Source organism: Phasianus colchicus, chromosome 38, assembly GCF_987193195.1.
Source record: "Phasianus colchicus chromosome 38, bPhaCol1.hap1.1, whole genome shotgun sequence".
Classification (NCBI taxonomy): Eukaryota; Metazoa; Chordata; class Aves; order Galliformes; family Phasianidae; genus Phasianus; species Phasianus colchicus.
Genome location: NC_143473.1, coordinates 2,276,400 through 2,304,074, shown reverse-complemented (window position 1 = coordinate 2,304,074; position 27,675 = coordinate 2,276,400). Strand labels below are relative to the sequence as shown.

The window sequence follows — 27,675 nt, the reverse complement described above, 5'->3', positions numbered from 1 at the left end:
CCCGAATTCCTGGGGGTGGAGTCCATCGTCCTGCCCCACAGCATCGCCCTGTTTGCCCCACAGCTCCCCCTCTTGTCCCTTTGCAGGTGGTTCTGCCCCACAGCCCCCTTTCTGTCCTTCTGTGCCCCATAGCCGCCCCATAACCTCCCCGTCTGCTCTCTTTTGTGCCCCGTTTCCCCTCAGCATCACTTTTTTGGGGGGGGTTTCTGTGTGCCCCACAGCTGCCCCACAGCCCCCCATCCCCCTATAGGGAATGCTGCCTCAGGCCCCGCCCCCTGCCTTCAGACCACGCCCCTTCCATCCGGCCACGCCCACTTCCCACCACTCCCCGCTTCCCATTGGTGCTCCGTCCGCCCACCCGTCGCCGATCAGTGACGTCACCGCGCCGCGCGCATCGCAGGCCCCATCCCCCAGAACGGCGGTGTCGGGGCTGCCCCGCGCCGCGCCGGTCCCGGTTTGCGGATAATGGCGGGGCCGTGCCCGCTGGTGGAGGACAGCTGCAGCCGCCTCCCGTCGCAGAGCAACGTGTACGGGCTGGCGGCGCTGCCCGGAGGCGGGGGGCTGCTGGCGGCCACGCTGAAGGGCAAAGTGCTGCACTTCCGCTACCAACACCTGCGGCACAAACTGCGGCCCGTGGCGCGAGAGCTGCAGTTCACCTACATCCCGGGTCAGGGGGCGGGGCCGGAGGGCGTCTACTTCCGGGTCGCGAGGGTGGGCGGAGTCACGTGGTGGCCTGCAGCCCCCGGGTGGGGGGCGGGGCCATCTGTGAAGGGGCGTGGTCTGGGGGTGTACTGCGGCCAATGGTTGTGCCGGATTGGGAGCAGGGGCGGGGCCAAAAAAAGGGGGCGGGGTCTGGTGGAGGGGTCAGAGATGGGTTAAAAGGGGGAGGGGCCAAAAGGGGGGGCAGAGGTCAGAGGGCGGGGTCCAAAGGTTGAGATAAAAGGAAGGGGTCAAAGGACAAGGGGTCAAAGGGGGGGGTACATTGGGGGGGGTTCCATTGGGAGGGGTCCCATTGGGGGGGTTCTTGGGGGGTCTCATGGGGGGGTTTCCATTGGGAGGTTTCCAGTGGGGGGGGTCCCATCATTGGGGGGGGTCCCATTGGGAGCTTTCCATTCAGGGATTTCCACTGGGGGGGGGTCCCATCGGGGGGGGTCCCACTTGGGGGTCTCATGGGGGGGGGTTCCATTGGGAGGTTTCCATTGGGGGGGTCCCATTGGGGGGGGGTCCCACTGGGGGGGTCCCAATGGGGGGGTCTCATTGGGGGGCTCCCATTGTGTGGGTCCTATTGGGGGGGGTCCCAATGGGGGGGGGTCTCATTGGGGGGTTTCCATTGGGAGGTTTCCATTGGGGGGCTCCCACTGGGGGGGGTCCTAATGGGGGGCTCCCATTGTGGGGGTCCTATTGGGGGGGGTCCCATTGGGGGGGTCCCATTGGGGGTCACCCACTGGGGGGGTCCTACTGGGGGTTCCCATTGGGGGGGTTCTATATGGGGGGTCCCATGGGGGTCCTATGGGGCTGCCCCCCTCTGACACCGCTCTGCAGTGGATGCAGAGATCGTCTCCATCGGCTGCTTCCAGAAATCGGCCCCAAAACGGGGACTGGTGGTGGGCATCACCTTCATTAAGGTAATTAACTCCCTGGTTAATTAACTGGGCACGGCCTTCATCCGGGCACGCGGTGGGTTGGCTTGTTAATTGGGCATTGCCTTCGTCAAGGTAGGGGGTTAATGAAGTGGACGTTGCCTGTGTGGTAATTAATTAAGACAGGGGGTAATTAGTTAATTAGGCATCGTTTTCATCGAGGTGCATGGTTGCTAATTAGTGGGGCGTCGCCTGTGTTAGTGCTTGGGGATCATTCATGGTGCAGCACGCTCATTAAGGTGTGGGTCGTTAAGCGGGTGTTGTCTTCGTGGAGGTGCAACGTGGGGTAATTAACAGGGTAATTAACGGGGTAATTAATTACCGGCAGGACTCCGGGGACAAACCCAGCCCCTTCCTCAACATCTACTGCGACTACGAGCCGGGCTGCGAGTTCGACCTCGACTCAGTGGCGCGTGGGTGACGTCCCCGTGTCCCCCGTTGTCACCGTGATGATGTCACTGTGATGACGTCACCGTGATGACGTCACCGTGATGACGTCACCGTGATGATGTCACCGTGATGGTGTCACCGTGATGTCACCCCCACAGAGAGCTGCCTCAACCTGGAACTACGCTTCACCCCCCTGCAGCTGTGCCACGCTGAGTGCGTCACCCCAAGTGTCACCCCCCATGTCCCCTGTCTGTCACCCCACGTGTCACCCCTCCATGTCCTCTGTGTCACCCCATGTGTCACCCCCTTTGTCCCCTGTGTCACCCCACATGTCACCCCGCCATGTCCCCTGTGTCACCCCAAGTGTCACCCCCCATGTCCCCTGTCACCCCACGTGTCACCCCTCCATGTCCCCTGTGTCACCCCACGTGTCACCCCGCCATGTCCCCTGTGTCACCACAAGTGTCACCCCCATGTCCCCTGTGTCAACTCACGTGTCACCCCCATGTCCTCTGTGTCACACCAAGTGTCACCCCCCATGTCCCCTGTCTGTCACCCCACGTGTCACCCCCATGTCCCCTGTGTCACCCCACATGTCACCCCCCATGTCCCCAGCGTGTCACCCCACGTGTCACCCCCCATGTCCCCTGTGTCACCCCATGTGTCACCCTCCATGTCCCCTATGTGTCACCCCACGTGTCACCCCGCATGTCCCCTGTGTGTCACCCCACGTGTCACCCCCCACATCCCCTGTGTGTCACCCCACGTGTCACCCCACGTGTCACTCTGCATGTCCTCTGTGTCACCCCACGTGTCACCCCCCCATCCCCTATGTGTCACCCCACGTGTCACCCCCCCTGTCCCCAGCGTGTCCCCATCGTGTCCCCATTGCCACCCCTGTCCCTCTGTGCCACTTCCATGTCCCCACTGCGTTCCCCTTCCATCCCGCTGTGTCCCCATGCTGTGTCCCCAGTTTCCCCCATTGTGTCCCCATGCTGTGTCCCCAATGCATCCGTCCTCCCCCCATCCCAGGGTCCGCGTTGGGGACAGATGTGACACCGTGTTCCTGCTGAGCGGCACCGACCCCGGGATCCATCTGTACCGGGAGGTGAGCAGGGATGGGGAGGCACCGGGGGGGACGGACGGACAGACGGACGCGTTGTCCCACTGTCCCCGATGTCCCCACACAGAATGAGGGGCTGCATCAGTTCGAGGAGCAGCCGGTCCATGAACTCTTCCCGGAGCTGCAGGAGCTGCCCAGCAGGTGGGAGGGATGGATGTCCCCATTGTCCCCACGATGTCCCCATAATCCCATGTCCCAGCAACGTCCCCTCAGTGTCCCCATGACGTTCCCATAATGTCCCCACAGCGTCCCCATGGTGTCTTCTCACTGCCCCCTGCAATACCCTGGTGTCCCCATGTTTCCATCATGTCCCCATGATGTCCCCTCAGTGTCCCCGTGGTTGTCCTCTCAATGTCCCCACAATGTCCTGGTGTCCCCACATCTCCATCATGTCCCCTCAGTGTCCCCTCAGCACCCCCGTTGTGTCCCCTCAGTGTCCCCATGGTGTCCCCACGTCTCCATCGTGTCCCCTCAATGTCCTGATATCCTCACGTCCCCACGTCTCCAAGATGTCCCCCCACGATGTCCCCTCAATGTCCCCATGATGTCCCCATGGTGTTTCCATGATGTCTCCTCAACGATTCCTTAATGTCCCCACGATGTCCCCTCAACGTTCCCATGATGTCCCTATGATGTTTCCATGATGTCCTTTCAATGATTCCTCAATGTCCCCATGATGTCCCCCCATGATGTCCCCCCTGAACGTCCCCATGATGTCCCCATGATGTCCCCATGATGTCCCCTCAGCATCCCCATGATGTCCCTATGATGTTCCCATGATGTCCCCTCAACGATTCCTTAATGTCCCCTTGATGTCCCCTCAACGTCCCCTCAACATCCCTGTGATGTCCCCTCAATATCCCCATGATGTCCCCATGATGTCCCCTCAACGTCCCCATGTTGTCCCCATGGTGTTTCCATGATGTCCCCTCAACAATTCCTTAATGTCCCCATGATGTCCCCTCAATATCCCCATGATGTCCCCATGATGTTCCCTCAACGATTCCTTCATGTCCCCATGATGTCCCCATGATGTCCCCTCAAAGTCCCAATGATGTCCTGATGGTGTTTCCATGATGTCCCCTTAACGATTCCTTAATGTCCCCATGATGTCCCCACGATGTCCCCTCAGCATCCCCATGATGTCCCTATGATGTTCCCATGATGTCCCCTCAACGATTCCTTAATGTCCCCATGATGTCCCCATGGTGTTCCCATGATGTCCTCTCAACAATTTCTTAATCTCCCCATGGTGTCCCCCCACGATGTCCCCTCAACGTCCCCACGACGTCCCCCCTCGATGTCCCCTCCCCGTCCCCACGCCCCGGCAGCGTGCTGTGGTTGGATGTCTGTGCCGTGCCGGCGTCGCGGCGCCGTCTCACCGCCGTGGGCTGTCAGAGCGGCTACGTCCGTGTGGCACACGTGGACCAGGACACGCGCGGTGAGTGGTGGGCGCCGTGTGACCCCAGGGCCCCAATAAGTGTCCCCATGGCCACATTGTGACCCCATGGCCCCAATAAGTGTCCCCATGGCCACATTGTGACCCCATGGCCCCAGTAAGTGTCCCCATGGCCACATTGTGACCCCATGGTCCCAATAAGCGTCCTCATGGCCCTGATGGGTGACCCCATGGCCACATTGTGTCCCCATGGCCATACCACGTCCCCATGGCCCTGATAGGTGACCCCATGGCCATATCATGTCCCCATGATCCCAATAAGTGTCCCCATGGCCACATTGTGTCCCCATGGTCCCAATAAGTGTCCCCATGGCCACATTGTGACCCCATGGCCCCAATAAGTGTCCCCATGGCCACATTGTGACCCCATGGTCCCAATAAGCGTCCCCATGGCCCTGATGGGTGTCCCCATGGCCACATTGTGTCCCCATGGCCATACTGTGTCCCCATGGTCCCAATAAGTGTCCCCATGGCCACATTGTGTCCCCATGGCCCCAATAAGTGTCCCCATGGCCACATTGTGACCCCATGGCCCCAATAAGTGTCCCCATGGCCACATTGTGACCCCATGGTCCCAATAAGTATCCCCATGGCCACATTGTGTCCCCATGGCCATACCACGTCCCCATGGCCCTGATAGGTGACCCCATGGCCATATCGTGTCCCCATGGTCCCAATAATTGTTGTTACGGTCCTGATGGGCGTCCCTATAGTCCTGATCTGTCTCCTGGGGCCACCACGTGTCCCCATGGCCATACTGTGTCCCCATGGCCCCAGTAAGCGTCCCCATGGCCCTGATGGGTGACCCCATGGCCATATTGTGTCCCCATGGTCCCAATGAGTGTCCCCATGGCCCTGATGCTTGTCCCCATAGTCCTGGTCCATCTCCTGGGGCCACCACGTGTCCCCATGGCCATATTGTGTCCCCATAGTCCCAATAGGGTGCCCATGACCGTATTGTGTTCCCATGACCATATTGTGTCCCCATGGCCCTGATGGGTGACCCCATGGCCATATTGTGTCCCCATGACCATATTGTGTCCCCATGGCCATACCACGTCCCCATGGCCCTGATGGGTGTCCCCATGGCCATATTGTGTCCCCATGGTCCCAATACATGTCCCCTGGCCCTGATGCTTGTCCCCACAGGCCACCACCCACCCCCATAACCGCTCTGTGTCCCCATATCCCAGCGGTGCTGCAGAGCTGGAGCATCCAGCAGGACGGCCCCATCTCCACCGTGCTGCTCTTCCCCCTGGAGGAGCCGGACGACGATGGGGACGACGTGGGGGGACAACGTGGGGACGACGTGGTGGGACAACGTGGGGACGACGTGGGGGGACAACGTGGGGACGACGTGGGGGGGCAGCGTGGGGACGTCGATGTGGGGCCACCAACGCCCAGCCTGGAGCCCAACCCTCACTACAGCCTGCTGGTGGCCAGCACCATCGAGATGTCGGTGGTGTACCGGTGAGTGCGTGTCCCTCTGTCTGTCCCCGTGTCCCCACGTCTGTCCTTGTGTCCATCCCCATGTCCCCACGTCCTCACCAAGCAGAGTGTCCCCACATCCACCCCCACGTCCATCCTCGCGTCCCCACATCTGTCCCCACGTCCGTCCCCACGTCCCCATGTCTGTCCCCACATCTGTCCCCACGTCCCCATGTCCGTCCCCACATCTGTCCCCACGTCCCTATGTCTGTCCCCACGTCCCCGTGTCCCCACAACCATCCCTGTGTCCTTCTGTCTGTCCCCACCTCTGACCCCATGTCCATCCCCACGTCCCCACATCCATGCCCACGTCCTCACGTCCTTCTGTCTGTCCCCCACATCCCCGCATTCATCCCCGTCCCCACATCCCCCTGTCCCTCTGTCTGTCCCCGTGTCCCCACGTCTGTCCTTGTGTCCATCCCTGTGTCGCCATGTCCTCACCCCCAGGGGTTGAGCAAGCAGAGTGTCCCCATGTCCCCATGTCCGTCCCCATGTCTGTCCCTACATCCCTATGTCTGTCCCCACGTCCCTGTGTCCCCACATCCATCCCCATGTCTTTCTGTCTGTCCCCATGTCTGACCCCATGTCCATCCCCATGTCCCCAAATCCATCCCCACGTCCTTCTGTCTGTCCCCATATCCCCACGTCCCCACATCCATCCCCACATCCTCACGTCCTTCTGTCTGTCCCCACGTCCCCACATCCATCCCCATGTCCCCACATCCTTCTGTCTGTTCCCACGCCCTCATGTCCCCCTGTCCTTCCGTCTGTCCCCACATCCCCACATCCATTCCTGTGTCCCCCCCCCATCCTTCTGTCTGTCCTCAAGTCACCACATCCATTCCCCACATCCCCACGTCCTTCTGTCTGTCCCCACATCCCCACATCCATCCCCACATCCCCATGTCTTTCTGTCTGTCCCCACATCCCCACATCCATCCCCACATCCCCCCGTCCTTCTGTCTGTCCCCACACCCCCACGTCCCCACATCCATCCTCGTGTCCCCATGTCCTTCTGTCTGTCCCCACATCCATCCCCACACCCCCACGTCCCGACATCCCCACATTCATCCCCACATCCCCCCGTCCTTCTGTCTGTCCCCACACCCCCACACCCCCACGTCCCCCATCCATCCCCGTGTCCCCATGTCCTTCTGTCTGTCCCCACATCCCCACATCCATCCCCACATCCCCATGTCCTTCTGTCTGTCCCCACATCCCCACATCCATCCCCACATCCCCATGTCCTTCTGTCTGTCCCCACATCCCCACATCCCCACATCCCCACATCCCCACATCCATCCCCACATCCCCATGTCCTTCTGTCTGTCCCCACATCCCCACGTCCATCCCCACACCCCCACATCCCCACATCCATCCCCGTGTCCCCATGTCCTTCTGTCTGTCCCCACACCCCCATGTCCCCACATCCCCACATCCATCCCCACATCCCCCCGTCCTTCTGTCTGTCCCCACACCCCCACGTCCCCACATCCCCACATCCATCCCCGCGCCCCCCTCCCCCTTCCCCCTCCCCCTCCATCCTTCTGTCTGTCCCCACGTCCCCGTGTCCCCCCCCAGGGACGTGCTGAGCCGCGGGCTGACGGAGCAGCTGTCCCTGCCTGGCAGCGCCCAGCACGACGCGGTGCTGTGCGCCATGCTGGCCGGCACGGCGCTGGACGGCGGCCGCGAGGTTCTGCTGGGCACCTATGGGCAGGTAGGGCCCGGGGGGGGGGCGGGTTTTGGGGGGGGGGGGGGACATCAGATGGCACCGGGGGACCCCGAGGGGCTGCGGCCACCGACAGGCTGGGAAATGGCCGCTGCTGAACACCCGCCCCCTCCTCCCCCCAAACCCATTTTGGGGGTCCTACACCGTGGGGGGACCCCCCCCAAGTCCACGTTGCTGCTTATTGTGGGACTCCCCCCCCCCTCATTTTGGGGGTCTTATGCTATGAGGAGGAGGGGGAGACCCCCCCAATCCCATTGCTGCTCATTGTGGGACCCCACCCCACTTTGAGGGTCCTCCACCGTGGGGAGGAGGAAGGGGAGACCCCCCCAAGCTTCTGTTGCTGCTTATTGTGGGACTCCCCCACCCCAATTTGGGGGTCTTATGCTATGAGGAGGAGGGGGAGACCCCCCCAATCCCATTGCTGCTCATTGTGGGACCCCGCCCCACTTTGAGGGTCCCACACCGAGGGGAAGAGGAGGGGGAGACCCCCCCAAACCCCCTCCCCAAGCCCCCATTGCTGCTAATTGTGGGACTCCCCCCCCCCTCATTTTGGGGGTCTTATGCTATGAGAAGGAGGGGGAGACCCCCCCCCACTCCCACTGCTGCTCATTGTGGGACCCCTCCCCACTTTGAGGGTTCTACACTGTGGGGAGGAGGAAGGGGAGACCCCCCCAGCTCCTGTTGCTGCTAATTGTGGGACTCCCCCCCCTCATTTTGGGGGTCTTATGCTATGAGGAGGAGGGGGAGACCCCCCCCCACTCCCATTGCTGCTCATTGTGGGACCCCCCAGCCCCATTTTGAGGGTCCTACACTGTGGGGAGGAGGAAGGAGAGACCCCCCCCCATCTCAGGGATCCTCCACCATGAGGAGGGGGAGACTCCTTGCTGGCTCCCCCCCCCATTTTGTGGGTCCCCCACCCCCCCATTGCCGCTCACGGTGGGACCCCCAACCCCCAACACCTCCACGGTGGCACCCAATGCACGACGATGGGGGGGGGGGGCGGGGGTCTCCTCCCCCCCCCAACAGGGTGGGCGCACAGCGCTTAGAAACGAGCTGAGCCGAGACCCCCAGCGCTCCCTCCCACCTGGGAGGCGATTAATTAACACCGGCACTAACGAGGCTGCGGAGGGGGGTGTGTTTATACTGCGGGTCGGGGGGTTGGGGGGGCGGGGGGGGTGTCTCTGAGCCCCCCCCTCCCCCCCATAGGAGCTGCTGTGCTACGGTTACCGCGGCCGGCGCTGCGGTTTCCAGCTGCTCTGGACGCGGCGCTTCCCCGGCCCGGTGCTGGCGCTGTGCGGGGCGGACCTGACGGGCGATGGGCTGCGGGAGGTGGCCGTGGGCTGCCTGCAGGGGCTGCACGTCCTGCAGGTGGGTGCTGCCCCTCCGTGGCACCCCCCCCCCGTTGGGTGCCCCAGTCACCCCCCCGTTGGGTTCCCCTGTCACCCCTCCGTTGGGTCCCTATGTCGCGCTATGGGTCCCTGCGTCACCCTTTGGGTCACTGGGTCACCCCCATGGATCCCTGCGCACCCACCCCGTTGGGTCCCTGTGTCACCCCCCCGTTGGGTCCCCAACTCACCCCCCCGTTGGGTCCCTATGTTGCGCTATGGGTCCCTGCGTCACCCTTTGGGTCCCCCAGTCACCCCCCCCATGGGTCCCTGTGTCACCCCCCCCTTGGGTCCCTGCGTCACCCCCACGTTGGGTCCTCGAGTCACCCCCCCGTTGGGTCCCTATGTCGCACTATGGGTCCCTGCGTCACCCCCTGTTGGGTCCCTGCATCACCCCCCCCTTGGGTGCCCCTGTCACCCCCCCATTGGGTCCCTATGTCACGCTATGGGTCCCTGCGTCACCCTTTGGGTCACTGGGTCACCCCCATGGATCCCTGTGTCACCCCCCCGTTGGGTCCCCCAGTCACCCCCCATTGGGTCCCTATGTCGAGCTATGGGTCCCTGCGTCACCCTTTGGGTCCCCCAGTCACCCCCCCCATGGGTCCCTGCATCACCCCCCCCTTGGGTCCCTGCGTCACCCCCCCCTTGGGTCCCCCAGTCACCCCCCGTTGGGTCCCTATGTCGAGCTATGGGTCCCTGTGTCACCCTTTGGGTCCCCCAGTCACCCCCCCTTGGGTCCCTGCATCACCCCCCCCTTGGGTCCCCCAGTCACCCCCCCGTTGGGTCCCCGAGTCACCCCCCCTTGGGTCCCTATGTCGCGCCCTTGGGTCCCCTATGTCACCTTTTGGGTCACCGGGTCACCCCCCCATGGGTCCCTGTGTCACCCCCCCCCATGGGTCCCTGTGTCACCCCCCCCCATGGGTCACTGCGTCACCCCCCCCTTGGGTCCCTGTGTCACCCCCCATTGGGTCCCTGCATCACCCCCCCGTTGGGTGCCCCAGTCACCCCCCGTTGGGTCCCTATGTCGAGCTATGGGTCCCTGTGTCACCCTTTGGGTCACTGGGTCACCCCCATGGATCCCTGTGTCACCCCCCCTTGGGTCCCTGTGTCACCCCCCCCGTTGGGTCCCCAACTCACCCCCCCCTTGGGTCCCCCAGTCACCCCCCCGTTGGGTCCCTATGTCACGCTATGGGTCCCTGCGTCGCCCTTTGGGTCACTGGGTCACCTCTGTGGGTCACTGTGTCACCTCAGTGGGTCCCCATGGGTCCCTGTGTCACCCTGTGGGTCCCTGTGTCACCCCCATGGGTCCCTTTGTCACCTCCATGGGTCACTGGGTCACCTTCATGGGTCCCTATGGGTCTCTCTGTCACCCCCATGGGTAACTGGGTCACTCTGTGGGTCCCTTTGTCACCCCCGTGGGTCCCTGTGTTACCCCATGGGTCCCTGTGACACCTCAGCGGGTCCCCATGGGTCCCTATGTCCCCCCCTTTGGGTCCCTGTGTCCCCCCCTTTGGGTCCCTGCATCACCTCCATGGGTCTCTGGGTCACCCTCGTGGGTCCCTTTGGGTCTCTATGTCACCCTTAGGGTCCCTGCATCACCCATGGGTCCCTTTGTCACCTCCATGGGTCCCTATGTCACCCTATGGGTCCCTGTGTCACCTCAGCGGGTCCCTATGGGTCCCTGTGCCCCCCCTTTGGGTCCCTGTGTCACCTCCATGGGTCACTGGGTCACCTCAGGGGGTCCCTATGTCACCCCCATATGGGTCCCTATGGGTCACTGTGTCACCCCTATGGGTCACTTTGTCACCTCAGTGGGTCCCCTTGTGTCCCTATGTCCCCCCTACGGGTCCGTGTGTCCCCCCATGGGTTCCTGGGTCACCCCATGGGTCCCTGTGTCACCCCCATGGGTCCCTATGTCACCCTATGGGTCCCTGTGTCACCTCAGCGGGTCCCTATGGGTCCCTGTGTCCCCCCTTTGGGTCCCTGGGTCACCTCCATGGGTCACTGAGTCACCTCAGGGGGTCCCTATGTCACCCCCATATGGGTCCCTATGGGTCACTGTGTCACCCCTATGGGTCTCTGTGTCACCTCAGTGGGTCCCCTTGTGTCCCTATGTCCTCCGCACGGGTCCGTGTGTCCCCCCATGGGTCTCTGGGTCACCTCAGTGGGACCATGGGTCACCCCATGGGTCCCTGTGTCACCCCCATGGGTCCCTATGTCACCCTATGGGTCCCTGTGTCACCTCAGTGGGTCCCCATGGGTCCCTGTGCCCCCCCTTTGGGTCCCTGGGTCACCTCCATGGGTCACTGGGTCACCGCAGGGTGTCCCTATGTCACCCCCATGGGTCCCAATGTCACCCTATGGGTCCCTGTGTCACCTCAGCGGGTCCCCATGGGTCCCTGTGTCCCCCCTTTGGGTCCCTGGGTCACCTCCATGGGTCACTGGGTCACCGCAGGGGGTCCCTATGTCACCCCCATGGGTCCCTATGGGTCACTGGGTCACCCCTATGGGTCACTGGGTCACCTCAGTGGGTCCCCATGGGTCCCTGTGCCCCCCCTTTGGGTCCCTGTGTCACCCCCATGGGTCCCTATGTCACCCTATGGGTCCCTGTGTCACCTCAGTGGGTCCCTATGGGTCCCTGTGTCCCCCCTTTGGGTCCCTGGGTCACCTCAGTGGGTCCCTGTGTCACCCCATGGGTCCCTGTGTCACCCCCATGGGTCCCTGGGTCACCTCCATGGGTCACTGGGTCACCTTCGTGGGTCCCTATGGGTCTCTCTGTCACCCCCATGGGTAACTGGGTCACTCTGTGGGTCCCTTTGTCACCTCCATGGGTCCCTGTGTTACCCCATGGGTCCCTGTGTCACCTCAGCGGGTCCCCATGGGTCCCTGTGTCCCCCCCTTTGGGTCCCTGGGTCACCTCCATGGGTCTCTGGGTCACCCTCGTGGGTCCCTTTGGGTCTCTATGTCACCCTTAGGGTCCCTGCATCACCCATGGGTCCCTGTGTCACCCCCATGAGTCCGTGGCCCGCCGCCGCCCCCCCCCCCCATGGGTCACTTTGTCACCTCTGTGGGTCCCTGCGTCCCCCTGTGGGTCACCGTCCCCCCCCTCTCCCCCCACAGCACAGCCTGGAGCCCACGGCACAGCGCCTGAAGGAGCGGCTGCGCAGGGAGGTGGCGCGGAGGGCACGGCGGGGGGGGGGGGGGAGGGGAGCGGGACCCCCATGTGATGGTGGTGGATGGGGGGGGGGGGGGGGGGAGGGCACCGCAAGTGGGGCTGGAAAGAGAAGAAACGGCCCCCAAATGGAGGAAAATGGCCCGAAAAGGAGAGAAATGGCCCCAAAATTCAGGCGGTGGCACCCAGCCTTTGATGCCCCCCCTTCCCCCCCCCCCCAAGAGACCCCAATAAATCCAATAAATGGCCCCGCTCCGTCCCCACGTGTGACTTAATGGGCAGCGCCGGGGGGCTCCATGGGGGGGGGCGGGGGGGGGAGAGGAACTCCGGCTCTGGGGAGGGGAAACTGAGGCACACGGTGTCTGTGTGTGTGTGGGGGGGGTCGTGTGTCCCCATTGCATTTTGGGGACCCCCCCGAGGATGGGGGTGGGGTTGGGGGGGGGGGGGCAGAGTGGGACTCCCCCCCCCCCCCGTGGGAAACTGAGGCACGCGGGCGCTGTCCGCGGCTGTGGTGCTGAACGCGCGGCGCCGCCGTTTGCAGCGGGGGGAGCCGGGGGGGTGGGGGGGGGAGAAATGGGGGCGGGGCTCTCCGGTACCCCCCCCCTTTTCTCGCCCCCCCCCTTCAGCTGTGCCTCCGCCCCCCCCGCCCCCCCCCCCGCCCGCGCCATGGAGCGGTAACGGAGCGGTAACGGAGCGGGGAAGGAGCGGGGACAGACGGCGCTGAGAGGTGGGAGTGGGACCGGGGGGGGCACCGGGGGGGGGGGATTTGGAGGGGGGTCCCTATGGGGTGGGGGCACCAACGGGGGGGGTTATGGGGATGGGGAACCCCGGGGGATTCTCGAGGATGGGAACAGGTGGTGGGCGGGGAGGGGGGGTTGGGGGGTGGAGGGATGAGGGATTGGAGGGGGGGGAATGGGATCGGGGTGAGGATGGGGTGGGGGGGGATGGGGGGCTGGCGGTGGGGCGGGATGGGGATGGGATGGGGATGAAGATGAGGATGAGGATGGGACGGTGCTGAGGATGAGGACGGGATGGGGTCGGTGATGAGGATGAGGGTTCCCCGCGTCCCCCCCCCCATGGCCCCACCCGGGGGACCCCCGGTTTGGGTCCGGCAGCAGCAGGTGCTCCCCCAGCGCTCTTCCTCCTCTTCCTCCCCCTCCTCCTCCTCCTCCCCCCCCCCCTCCCCATTTCCCACACCCCCAGCAGCTCCTGGCTCCGTCCCCATTGATGGGTTGGGGACAACGGGGTTCCTTGCACAACCAACCCCAATCCTAAACTCAACCCCAAACCCAACAAACCCCAAATCCAACCCCAACGCAATGAACTCCAAATCCAAACCCAACCCCAACTCAATGAACCCCAAATCCAACCCCAACCCCAAACCCCAAAGCAACAAACCCCAAATCCAACCCAAATCCAACCCAAATCCAACCCCAACGCCAATGCAATGAACCCCAAATCCAATCCCAACCCCAACCCAACCCCAACCAACCCCGAACCCAACAAATCCCAACCCCAACTCCAACCCAACCCCAACCCCAAACCCAACCAAACCCAACCCAACCAAACCAAACCGAACTCGATCAACCCCAATCCCAAATCCAACTGACCCCAACCTCAACCCCAAATTCAATCCCAGCCCCACCCTGACCCCAACCCGACTGTCCCCAAACCCAACCGACCCCACACCCAACCAACCCCAAACCCAAATTCGATCCCAACCCCAGTCCAACCCCAACCCCAACCCAACCCTGACCCCAATCCAACCCCGACCCAACCCTAACCCTAAACCCAACTCTCTCCTCCAGAGATGGGGATATGGGATGGAGGTATGGGATGGCACTGCTGTGTCCCCACGGCCGCTGGCGGTGCCCCCCTCCCGCCCCCTGCCCCCCTCCTGCCTTTCCCTATCAGAAACCCCCCGGACGGTTTAATTGATGTTTCACCCAGACGCTGCTAATGAGGCGATTAAATTAATTACAGCCGTGTTTGCGCCGCCGAGAGCGGAGGCGACGGCTCCACGGCCCCCCGGGGGGGGGGGGGGGGGAGCGGGTCGGGGTCGGTGCCGACGTGGGGCAACGGGAACGGGATGGAGGGATGGGGAGGGGGGGGGCGGCAGGGGGGGGGGTGGAGATGTGGGGGGGTGGAGATGTGGGGATGGAGCGGCGGGGTCAGCGCCGTGGGGACGGAGTGACAGAGATGGGGAAAATGGGGTCTGAGTGACCGCGGTTGGAGCCATGGGGTGGAGGAGCGGCCGGGGTGAGGCTATGGGGCAGAGCCGTGTGGGTCTCACGGTGGGGGTCCCCTCGCGGTCCCCCCTTCCCGCTCCATCCCCCGTCTCGGAGCCGTTCCCATCCCCCGTTGCCATGGGAACCACGCGGTTGCCGGGCGGAGCCTCGCGTGCCCACGCATCCCTGCACCCCCGGAGCCGTGGGCGGTTCCAATGGGGACCGGGGATGCGGCCCAGCCCCACTGCATCGCCTCCAGCCCCACTGCATCACCTCCAGCCCCACTGCATCGCCTCCAGCCCCACTGCATCACCTCCAGTCCCATTGCATTGCCTCCAGCCCCATTGCATCGCCTCCAGCCCCACTGCATCGCCTCTGATTCCATTGCATTGTCTCTGGCCCCACTGCGTCTCCTCCAGCCCCACTGCATCGCCTCCAGTCCCATTGCATCGCCTCTGGCCCCACTGCATTGCCTCTGATTCCATTGCATTGTCTCTGGCCCCACTGCGGCGCCTCCAGCCCCATTGCATCGCCTCCAGCCCCACTGCATCGCCTCCAGCCCCACTGCATCGCATCCAGCCCCATTGCATCGCATCCAGCCCCATTGCATCGCCTCTGATTCCATTGCATTGCCTCCAGCCCCATTGCATCGCCTCCAGCCCCACTGCATCGCCTCTGATTCCATTGCATTGTCTCTGGCCCCACTGCGTCTCCTCCAGCCCCATTGCATCGTCTCCAGCCCCATTGCATTGCCTTCAGCCCCACTGCATCGCCTCTGATTCCATTGCATTGTCTCTGGCCCCATTGCATCGCCTCCAGCCCCACTGCATCGCCTCCAGCCCCACTGCATCGCCTCTGATTCCATTGCATTGTCTCTGGCCCCACTGCATCACCTTCAGCCCCACTGCATCGCCTCCAGCCCCATTGCATCGCCTCCAGCCCCACTGCATTGCCTCTGATTCCATTGCATTGTCTCTGGCCCCACTGTGGCGCCTCCAGCCCCATTGCATCGCCTCCAGCCCCACTGCATCGCCTCCAGCCCCACTGCATCGCCTCTGATTCCATTGCATCGCCTCCAGCCCCACTGCATCGCCTCTGATTCCATTGCATTGCCTCCAGCCCCATTGCATCGCCTCCAGCCCCACTGCATCGCCTCTGATTCCATTGCATTGTCTCTGGCCCCACTGCATCACCTTCAGCCCCACTGCATCGCCTCCAGCCCCATTGCATCGCCTCCAGCCCCATTGCATCGCCTCTGGCCCCACTGCATTGCCTCTGATTCCATTGCATTGTCTCTGGCCCCACTGCGTCTCCTCCAGCCCCATTGCATTGCCTCCAGCCCCACTGCATTGCCTCCAGCCCCACTGCATCGCCTCCAGCCCCACTGCATCACCTTCAGCCCTACTGCATTGCCTCTGATTCCATTGCATTGTCTCTGGCCCCACTGCGTCGCCTCCAGCCCCACTGCATCATCCCCACACCCAGAGCACCATTCCCAGCCGCGCTGAATCCTGCCCCGACCCATAGCATTGTCCCCAGCCCTGCTCCCAACCCCACTGCAGCCCCAACGCACTGCCCCCCAACCCCACTCCATTGATCCCAGCCCCTCTGCTATGACTCCAACCCAAAGCTTTGACCCCAACCCGTTGCGTTGACCCCAACCCACTGCAATGACCCCACAGCATTGTGTTGACCCCGATCCATTCCATTGACCCCAACCCATTGCGTTGACCCCACACCACTGCATTGACCCCAACCCACTGCATTGACCCCAACCCACTGTGTTGACCCCAACCCATTGCGTTGACCCCAACCCATTGTGTTCCCCCAACCCCTTCCATTGCCCCCAACACATTTCATTGACCCCAACCCACTGCATTGACCCCAACCCATTGAATTGATCCCAACCCACTGCATTGACCCCAACCCACTGTGTTGACCCCAACCCATTGCGTTGACCCCAACCCATTGCGTTGACCCCAACCCATTGCACTGACCCCAACCCATTGCATTGACCCCAACCCATTGAATTGATCCCAACCCACTGCATTGCCCCCAACCCACTGCATTGACCCCAACCCACTGCATTGACCCCAACCCCTTCCATTGCCCCTAACCCACTGCATTGCCCCCAACCCACTGCATTGACCCCAACCCATTGCATTGACCCCAACCCCTTCCATTGCCCCCAACCCACTCCATTGCCCCCAACCCATTGCACTGACCCCAACCCATTGCATTGACCCCAACCCCTTCCACTGCCCCCAACCCACCGAAGCTCTTCAGCAGCCCCGACCCACACCCACCCCTCACCCCCCCCCTCCCCACCGCCCCGCTGACCTCTCCCCCCCACAGCCCGGCATGGCGGCGTGGCGGGCGGCGCTGGCGGCGGCGTTGCTGCTGGCGGAGCCCTGCGCCCCGGAGCCGCCGTCGGAAACCAACGGGACGTGCCAGGGCTCCAACCGCTGCCAGCCCGGCGTGCTGCTGCCCGTCTGGCAGCCCGACGACCCCTCCTTGGGTGACAAAGCGGCGCGCGCCGTCGTCTACTTCGTGGCCATGATGTACATGTTCCTGGGCGTCTCCATCATCGCCGACCGCTTCATGGCTTCCATCGAGGTCATCACCTCCAAGGAGAAGGAGATCACCATCACCAAGGCCAACGGCGAGACCAGCATCGGCACGGTGCGCATCTGGAACGAGACGGTGTCCAACCTGACGCTGATGGCGCTGGGCTCGTCGGCGCCGGAGATCCTGCTGTCGGTGATCGAGGTGTGCGGCCACAACTTCCAGGCGGGCGAATTGGGTCCCGGCACCATCGTGGGCAGCGCCGCCTTCAACATGTTTGTGGTCATCGCCGTCTGCGTCTACGTCATCCCCAGCGGGGAGAGCCGCCGCATCAAACACCTGCGCGTCTTCTTCGTCACGGCCGCCTGGAGCATCTTCGCCTACATCTGGCTCTACCTCATCCTGGCCGTCATCTCCCCCGGCGTGGTGCAGGTGTGGGAAGCGCTGCTCACCCTCGTCTTCTTCCCGGTCTGCGTGGTCTTCGCCTGGGCTGCCGACAAGCGGCTGCTCTTCTATAAGTACGTCTACAAGCGCTACCGCGCCGACCCGCGCAGCGGGATCATCATCGGCACCGAGGCGGAGCTGCCCAAAGGCATCGAGATGGACGGCGGCTTCCAGCCCTCCGAGCGCCGCGAGGCCGAAGGTTCCGCCGTCGCCGGCTCCGCTTCGCCCGCCCTCCCCGCCAGCGCCGAGGAGAAGGAGCTGGACGAGAGCCGGCGGGAGGTGATCCAGATCCTGAAGGACCTGAAGCAGAAGCACCCGGAGCGCGAGCTGGAGCAGCTGGTGGACATGGCCAACTACTACGCCCTGCTGCACCAGCAGAAGAGCCGCGCTTTCTACCGCATCCAGGCCACGAGGATGATGACGGGCGCCGGCAACGTCCTGAAGAAGCACGTGGCCGAGTTCTCCAAGCGCTCCTCGGCGCTGCTGGAGGTGCCGTCGGACGCCGAGGAGGAGGCGTGCAGCCGCATCTTCTTCGAGCCCTGCCTCTACCACTGCCTGGAGAACTGCGGGGCCGTGACGCTGTCGGTGGCCTGCCAGCACGGCACGGAGCTCAACCACACCTTCTACGTGGACTACAAGACGGAGGACGGCTCGGCCAAGGCGGGCTCGGACTACGAGTACAGCGAGGGGACGCTGATCTTCAAGCCGGGGGAGACGCAGAAGGAGCTGAAGATCGGCATCATCGACGACGACATCTTCGAGGAGGACGAGCACTTCTTCGTGCGGCTGCTCAACCTGCGCGTGGGCGACGCCGAAGGGATGTTCGAGGCCGACTCGGCCGAGCATCCCAAGGGCCGCCTGGTGGCGCCGCTGGTGGCCACCGTCACCATCCTGGACGACGACCACGCCGGCATCTTCTCCTTCCAGGAGCGCGTGGTGCACGTCAGCGAGTGCCAGGGCGCCGTGGAGGTGACGGTGGTGCGAAGCTCCGGCGCCCGCGGGACGGTGATGCTGCCGTACCGCACCGTGGAGGGCACCGCCAGGGGAGGGGGAGTCGACTACGAGGATGCATGCGGGGAATTGGAGTTCCGCAACGATGAGACGGCGTGAGGGCGGGCGGGGGGACGGGGGTGGGGGTGGGGAGGAGGGGTGGGGGAACGGGGGATGGAGGGAGGGAGGGAGGGAGGGATGGGGGGTGGATGGGGGGGTGGGGAAATGGATGGAGGGGTGGGTGGGTGGGTGGGTGGATGGAGGGATGAGGAAATGGATGGAGAGATGGAGAGATGGATGGATGGGTGGATGGATGGAGGGATGGATGGAGGGATGAGGAAATGGATGGATGGATGGAGAGATGGATGGATGGAGGGATGGAGGGATGGAGGGATGGAGGGAGGGATGGGGAAATGGATGGAGGGGTGGGTGGATGGAGGGATGAGGAAATGGATGGATAGATGGATGGATGGATGGATGGAGGGATGGATGGATGGAGGGATGGGGAAATGGATGGAGGGGGGGGTGGGTGGGTGGGTGGGTGGATGGAGGGACGAGGAAATGGATGGAGGGATGGAGAGATGGATGGATGGACGGACGGATGGATGGATGGATGGATGGATGGATGGAGGGAGGGATGGATGGATGGATGGATGGATGGATGGATGGAGGGAGGGATGGATGGAGGGATGGAGGGAGGGAGGGAGGGAGGGAGGGATGGGGGGTGGATGGGGGGAGGGATGGGGAAATGGATGGAGGGGTGGATGGATGGATGGAGAGATGGAGGGAGGGATGGAGGGATGGAGAGATGGATGGATGGATGGATGGATGGATGGATGGATGGATGGATGGGGAAATGGATGGATGGATGGAGGGAGGGATGGGTGGATGGATGGATGGAGGGAGGGATGGGTGGATGGATGGAGGGATGGAGGGAGGGATGGGGAAATGGATGGAGGGGTGGGTGGGTGGGTAGGTGGATGGATGGAGGGACGAGGAAATGGATGGATGGATGGAGAGATGGAGGAATGAATGGAGGGATGGAGAGGTGGATGGGTGGATGGATGGATGGATGGATGGATGGATGGATGGATGGATGGATGGGGAAATGGATGGATGGATGGATGGATGGATGGATGGATGGATGGATGGATGGATGGAGGGAGGGAGGGATGGGTGGATGGATGTGTGGGTGGATTGGGTGGGTGGGTGGAGAGATGGGGAAATGGATGGAGGGATGATGGAGGGATGGGGAAATGGATGGATGGATGGATGGAGGGATGGAGGGATGGAGGGATGGGTGGATGGGTGGATGGAAGGGAGGATGGATGGATTAATGCAGGGATGGATGGATGGGTGGGGGGATGGATGGGTGGGGGGATGGATGGATGGTTGGGTGGATGGGTGGGTGGAGAGATGGGGAAATGGATGGAGGGATGGGTGGATGGATGGAGGAATGGGGAAATGGATGGAGTATGGATGGATGGGTGGATGGATGGATGGATGGAGGGGTGGATGGATGGATGGATGGGGGGATGGATGGGGGGATGGATGGATGGGGGGGGAAATGGATGGATGGAGGGATGGAGGGATGGATGGAGGAATGTGGAAATGGATGGATGGAGGGATGGAGGGATGGATGGAGGAATGTGGAAATGGATGGAGGGATGGATGGAGGGATGGGTGGATGGATGGGTGGATGGGTGAGGAAATGGATGGAGGTATGGAGAAATGGATGGTGGATGGGTGGATGGGTGGATGGGGGAATGGATGGAGGATGGGTGGGTAGGTGGGTGGATGGATGGAGGATGAATGGACGGATGGATGGAGGATGGATGGATGGACGGATGGATGGGTGGGTGGATGGGTGGATGGATGGGCAGATGGAGGAGTTGATGGATGGAAGGATGGATGGAGAAATGGATGAAGGGATGGACGGGTGGAGAAACACATGGCTGGATGGAGAAATTGGAGGATGGGTGGATCGACGCATCGCCAAAAAGATGGACGGGTGGACAGAAGGATGGATGGACGGACAGACGGATGCTGGGGATCCTCCCAGGACATCCCCGGAGGTGACTCCCCCACGTCCCCATCCCCAGGAAGACGCTGCAGGTGAAGATTGTGGACGATGAGGAGTACGAGAAGAGGGACAACTTCTTCATCGAGCTGGGGCCGCCGCGCTGGCTGAAACGTGGCATCTCGGGTAGGGGGCGGGGGGACAGGGGGGGACATGGGGGGGACATGGGGGGGACATGGGGGGGGGATGTGGGAGGGACACGCGGCTTCTCACCGCCTCCTCTCCCCTCTGCAGCCCTTCTGCTGAACCAAGGTAGGAGCCCTTCCTCCCTCCTCCTCCTCCTCCTCCTATGGATGAGGCCCATAGGAGGGCGGGTGCCGTGTGCTGCATCGTCAGCGTGTCCGATGTCACCTCCACGTCCGATGTCACCCCCACGTCCGATGTCACCCCGTCTGGTGCCACCTGTCCCCACATGTCCCTGCGCCACCTGCTGTGTGTTTGCTCTGCCCCATGCCTCTGCCACATCCCCACATCCCAATGCCACCTCCCCCGTGCCGTGTCCCCACATCCCAATGCCACCCCCCGTACCGTGTCCCCACATCCCAATGCCACCCCCCCCGCCCCGTGCCGTGTCCCCACGTCCCCCACCACACCCCACAGCCGAGGAGGACCGCGTGCTGTCGGCGGAGGAGGAGGAGGCGCGGCGCATCGCCGAGATGGGGAAACCCATCCTGGGGGAGAACTGCCGCCTGGAGGTCGTCATCGAGGAGAGCTACGACTTCAAGGCATGGGGACAGCGTGGGGACACGGGGACATGGGGACTATGAGGGTGTGGGGACATGGGGACATCATGGGGACACAGGGACAGTGGGGAGTATGGGGGGTGTGGGGATGTGGGGACATCATGGGGATACAGGGACAATGGGGGACAATGGGGACTGTGGGGGTGTGGGGACATGGGGACATCATGGGGACTCAGGGACAATGGGGGACAGTGTGGGGACGTGGGGACAATGGGGGACAATGAGGACTATGGGGGTGTGGGGACATGGGGACATCATAGGGACACAGGGACATCATGGGGATACAGGATCAATGGGGGACAATGGGGACTATGGGAGTGTGGGGACATGGGGACATCATGGGGACACGGGGACATCATGGGGACACAGGGACAATGGGGGACAGCGTGGGGATGTGGGGGCAATAGAGGACAATGGGGACTAAGAGGGTGTGGGGACATGGGGACATCATGGGGACACAGGGACATCATGGGGACACAGGGACAATGGGGGGTGGCGTGGGGACACAGGGACAATGGGGGACAATGGGGGACAATGGGGACTATGGGGGTGTGGGGACATGGGGACATCATAGGGACGCTGGGACATCATGGGGAGACACAGGGACAATGGGGGACAATGGGGACTAAGGGGATGTGGAGACATCATGGGAACTCAGGGACAATGGGGGACAGCGTGGGGACATGGGGACAATGGGGGACAATGAGAACTATGGGGGTGTGGGGATGTGGGGACATCATGGGGACACGGGGACAGTGGGGGACAGTGGGGGTATGGGGACATGGGGATGCTGGGGAAATGGGGACATCGTGGGGACATCATGGGGACATTGGAGACATTGTGGGGACATGGGGGCACAGATACACGGGGACATGGGGGACAACGGGGCGTGGGGACATGGGGACACTGTGGGGACATTGTGGGGACATAGGGATAGGGGAGATGGGGACAATGGGGACATGGGGACATGGGGACATGGGGACATGGGGACATGGGGACATGGGGACATGGGGACAATGCTCCTGCAGAACACGGTGGACAAACTGATCAAGAAGACCAACCTGGCCACCGTCATCGGGACGCACTCCTGGAGGGAGCAGTTCCTGGAGGCCATCACCGTCAGCGCTGGTGTGTCACCGCGGCACCATGGGGACACCCATCATGGGGACACCCAACTGTGGGGACACCCATCATGGGGACACCCAACCGAGGGGACACCCAACTATTGGGACACCCAACCATGGGGACACCCAACCGAGGGGACACCCAACTGTGGGGACAGCCAACCGAGGGGACACCCAACCATGGGGACACCCAACTGTGGGGACAGCCAACCGAGGGGACACCCATCACGGGGACACCCAACATGGGGACATCACATGGGGACTCCCAACCGTGGAGATACCAAACCATGGGGAAATCCAACCGAGGGGACACCCAACAGGGGGACACCAAACCATGGGGACACCCAACTATTGGGACACCCAACCATGGGGACACCCAACTGTGGGGACACCCAACTGAGGGGACACCCAACTGAGGGGACACCCAACTGTGGGAACACCCAACCGTGGGGACGCCCATCACGGGGACACCCAACTGTGGGGACATCACGTGGGGACTCCCAACCGTGGAGATACCCAAACATGGGAAAATCCAACCGTGGGGACACCCAACCGTGGGGACACCCAACATGGGGACACCCAACCGAGGGGACACCCAACATGGGGACACCCAACCATGGGGACACCCAACTATGGGGACACCCAAATATTGGGACACCCAACTGTGGGGACACCCATCATGGGGACACCCAACATGGGGACACCCAACCGTGGGGACACCCAACCGTGGGGACACCCAACGGAGGGGACACCCAACTATGGGGACACCCAACATGAGGACACCCAACCGAGGGGACACCAAACCGAGGGGACACCCATCATGGGGACACCCAACTATTGGGACACCCAACCATGGGGACACCCAACTGTGGGAACACCCAACCGTGGGGACACCCAACTATGAGGACACCCAACCATAGGGACACCCAACCATGGGGACACCCAACCATGGGGACACCCAACCGAGGGGACACCCAACTATGAGGACACCCAACCATGGGGACACCCAACTGTGGGGACCGTCACCTGGGGGTCACACCTTGCCACATTTCCATGCCCATGCGGGACACTCTGAGGTCAATGGGGTCCCTTTGGGGTCACCCCACATCCCCCTCCCCCATCCCATGACTTTGGGGTCACCCCACACCCATCCCTACACCCCGGTGACACTCTGAGGTCAATGGGGTCCCTTTGGTGTCACCCCACATCCCCCTCCCCCATCCCATGACTTTGGGGTCACCCCACACCCATCCCTACACCCCGGTGACACTCTGAGGTCAATGGGGTCCCTTTGGTGTCACCCTCACATCCCTCTCCCAAATCCCATGACTTTGGGGTCGCCCCACACCCATCCCTACACCCCCGGTGACACTCTGAGGTCAATGGGGTCCCTTTGGTGTCACCCTCACATCCCTCTCCCAAATCCCATGACTTTGGGGTCGCCCCACACCCATCCCTACACCCCCAGTGACACTCTGAGGTCAATGGGGTCCCTTTGGGGTCACCCCACACCCATCCCTACACCCCGGTGACACTCTGAGGTCAATGGGGTCCCTTTGGTGTCACCCCACATCCCCCTCCCCCATCCCATGACTTTGGGGTCACCCCACACCCATCCCTACACCCCGGTGACACTCTGAGGTCAATGGGGTCCCTTTGGGGTCACCCCACATCCCCCTCCCCCATCCCATGACTTTGGGGTCACCCCACACCCATCCCTACACCCCGGTGACACTCTGAGGTCAATGGGGTCCCTTTGGGGTCACCCTCACATCCCTCTCCCAAATCCCATGACTTTGGGGTCGCCCCACACCCATCCCTACACCCCCGATGACACTCTGAGGTCAATGGGGTCCCTTTGGGGTCACCCCACATCCCTCTCCCATCCCATGACTTTGGGGTCACCCCACACCCATCCCTACACCCCTGGTGACACTCTGAGGTCAATGGGGTCCCTTTGGTGTCACCCTCACATCCCTCTCCCAAATCCCATGACTTTGGGGTCGCCCCACACCCATCCCTACACCCCTGGTGACACTCTGAGGTCAATGGGGTCCCTTTGGGGTCACCCCACATCCCCCGCCCCCATCCCATGACTTTGGGGTCGCCCCACACCCATCCCTACACCCCCGGTGACACTCTGAGGTCAATGGGGTCCCTTTGGTGTCACCCTCACATCCCTCTCCCAAATCCCATGACTTTGGGGTCACCCCACACCCATCCCTACACCCCCGATGACACTCTGAGGTCAATGGGGTCCCTTTGGGGTCACCCCACACCCATCCCTACACCCCCGGTGACACTCTGAGGTCAATGGGGTCCCTTTGGGGTCACCCCACATCCCCCTCCCCCATCCCATGACTTTGGGGTCACCCCACACCCATTCCTACACCCCGGTGACACTCTGAGGTCAATGGGGTCCCTTTGGGGTCACCCCACTCCCCCCGGCTCTGACGCAGCCTTCCTCCCCAGGCGAGGAGGAGGAGGAGGAGGACGGGCGGGAGGAGCGCCTGCCGTCGTGCTTCGACTACGTGATGCACTTCCTGACCGTCTTCTGGAAGGTTCTGTTCGCCTGCGTGCCCCCCACCGAGTACTGCAACGGCTGGGCGTGTTTTGGGGTCTCCATTCTGCTCATCGGGGTCCTCACGGCGCTCATCGGGGATTTGGCTGCACACTTTGGCTGCACCGTCGGCCTCAAAGATTCCGTCAACGCCGTCGTCTTCGTGGCGCTCGGCACCTCCATCCCTGGTGTGTGGGGCTGGGGGCTGGGGGGGCTTTGGGGGCTATGGGGGCTATGGGGGGTAAGGGGGATATGGGAGTAATGGGGGCAATGGAGGCCATTGGGGCCTTGGGGGCAATGGGGGCAGTGGGGGCCATGGGGGCCGTGGGGACACAATGGGGGCAGTGGGGGCAATGGGGGCCGTGGGGGTCATGGGGGCAATGGGGGCAATGGGGGCTACGGAGGCCATGGGGACAATGGGGACTATGGGGGCAATGGGGGCTATGGGGGCAATAGGGGCAATGGGGGCAATGGGGTCTATGGGGGCAATAGGGGCAATGGGGGGCAGTTTTGGGGGGCTATGGGGGCAATGGGGGCCATGGGGGCCATGGGGACCTTGGGGGTCATGGTGGCAATGGGGACACAATGGGTGCAATGTAGGCCATGGGGACAATGGGGGCAATGGAGGCGATGGGGACCAATGGGGACGATGTGAGCCATAGGGACAACGGGGACAATGAGGGTGATGGGGACAATAGGGTAAAGGGACAATAGGGACAATTGGGACAATGGGGACAATGGGGACGATAGGGGTGATGGGGACAACTGGGGTAGAGGACAATGGGAACACAATGGGGGCGATGGGGGCGATGGGGTACTGGGAGCAATGGGGACACGATGAGGACCATGGGGGTGATGTCCCCATGTCCCAACGTCCCCATGTCCCTGTGTCCCAATGTCCCCATCCATCCCTCTGTTCCCATGTCCCCATGTCGCCCACCCCTCCCAATGTCCCCATCCATCCCCATCCATCCCAATCTGTTCCCATCCATCCCAATATGTTCCCATCCATCCCAATATGTTCCCATCCATCCCCATCCATCCCCATCCATCCCAATGTCCTCATCCATCCCAATCCATCCCAATATGTTCCCATCCATCTCCACAATCCCAATCCATCCCCATCCATCCCATTCCATCCCCACCCATCACCATCCATCCCATTCCATCCCCACATCCCATTCCATCCCCATCCATCCCCATCCATCCCAATCCATCCCCATATCCCCATCCATCCCCACCCATCCCAAACCAATCCCAATCCATCCCAATCCATCCCCATATCCCAATCCATCCCAATCCATCCCAATCCATCCCCATCCATCCCCACATCCCCATCCATCCCAATCCTTCCCAATCCATCCCCATCCATCCCAATGTCCTCATCCATCCCAATCCATCCCAATATGTTCCCATCCATCCCCACATCCCAATCCATCCCCATCCATCCCCATCCATCCCAATCCATCCCAATATGTTCCCATCCATCCCCACCCATCCTCACCCATCCCCATCCATCCCAATCCATCCCCATCCATCCCAATCCTTCCCAATCCATCCCCATCCATCCCAATGTCCTCATCCATCCCAATCCATCCCAATATGTTCCCATCCATCCCCATCCATCCCAAACCAATACCCATCCATCCCCACATCCCCATCCATCCCCATCCATCCCCATCCATCCCAATGTTCCCATCCATCCCAATCCATCCCCATCCATCCCCATCCATTCCCCACATCCCAATCCATCCCCAACCCACCCCCACCCACCCCAATGCCCCCACCCGTCCTCCCCACCGCTTTGACCTCTCCGAATCCCGACTCCCCCCCTCCCCTCGACCCCCAACCCCCCACCCCCCGCCACCCCACCCCACAGACACCTTTGCCAGCAAAGTGGCCGCCCTGCAGGACCACTGCGCCGACGCGTCCATCGGGAACGTCACGGGCTCCAACGCCGTCAACGTCTTCCTGGGGCTGGGGGTGGCCTGGTCGGTGGCCGCCATTTATTGGGCAGCCCAGGGCCGGGACTTTGAGGTGCAGACGGGGACTTTGGCCTTTTCGGTGACCCTCTTCACCATCTTCGCCTTCGTCTGCATCAGCGTCCTCATGTACCGCCGGCGGCCCCACATCGGGGGGGAGCTGGGGGGGCCGCGCACCCCCAAAGTGCTGACGGCCGCCCTTTTCCTCGGCCTTTGGCTGCTCTACATCCTCTTCGCCAGCCTGGAGGCGTATTGCCACATCCGGGGATTCTGAGGGGGGGTGGGCGTGGGGGGGTGTGGGGGGAACGGGGACCCTATGGAGACCCCAAGAGGAGATGGGGGGCATGGGGGAACATGGACCCTATGGAGACCCCAAGAGGAGATGGGGGGCATGGGGGAACATGGACCCTATGGAGACCCCAAGAGGAGATGGGGGATGTGGGGGGCATGGGGGGCATGGGGACCCTATGGAGACCCCAAGAGGAGATGGGGGGCATGGGGGGCATGGGGGGCATGGGGACCCGATGGAGACCCCAAGAGGACGTGGGGGAAGTGGGGGGACATGGACCCTAT

At 62.8% G+C, this 27,675-nt stretch overlaps 2 protein-coding genes across 2 annotated transcripts; both read left to right on the top strand.

The window, feature by feature from the left end:
- The first annotated feature begins 118 nt into the window (after positions 1–118).
- Positions 119–14,320, top strand: KPTN (kaptin, actin binding protein). Its single transcript, XM_090129879.1, has 12 exons — positions 119–667; positions 1,543–1,625; positions 1,969–2,053; positions 2,189–2,243; positions 3,063–3,138; positions 3,221–3,294; positions 4,485–4,594; positions 5,806–6,082; positions 7,682–7,817; positions 9,036–9,197; positions 12,335–12,443; positions 14,301–14,320. Exons 1-12 carry the CDS (start codon positions 466–468, stop codon positions 14,318–14,320), a joined length of 1,389 nt encoding a protein of 462 aa, XP_089986005.1. The 5' UTR covers positions 119–465.
- Positions 13,030–27,395, top strand: SLC8A2 (solute carrier family 8 member A2). The gene is made up of 8 exons (XM_090129823.1): positions 13,030–13,113; positions 16,970–18,729; positions 20,716–20,819; positions 20,928–20,945; positions 21,294–21,418; positions 22,465–22,564; positions 25,033–25,308; positions 27,000–27,395. The coding sequence occupies exons 2-8, from the start codon at positions 16,976–16,978 to the stop codon at positions 27,374–27,376; spliced, it is 2,754 nt and encodes a 917-aa protein (XP_089985949.1). The 5' UTR covers positions 13,030–13,113; positions 16,970–16,975; the 3' UTR covers positions 27,377–27,395.
- The last annotated feature ends 280 nt before the right edge of the window (positions 27,396–27,675 follow it).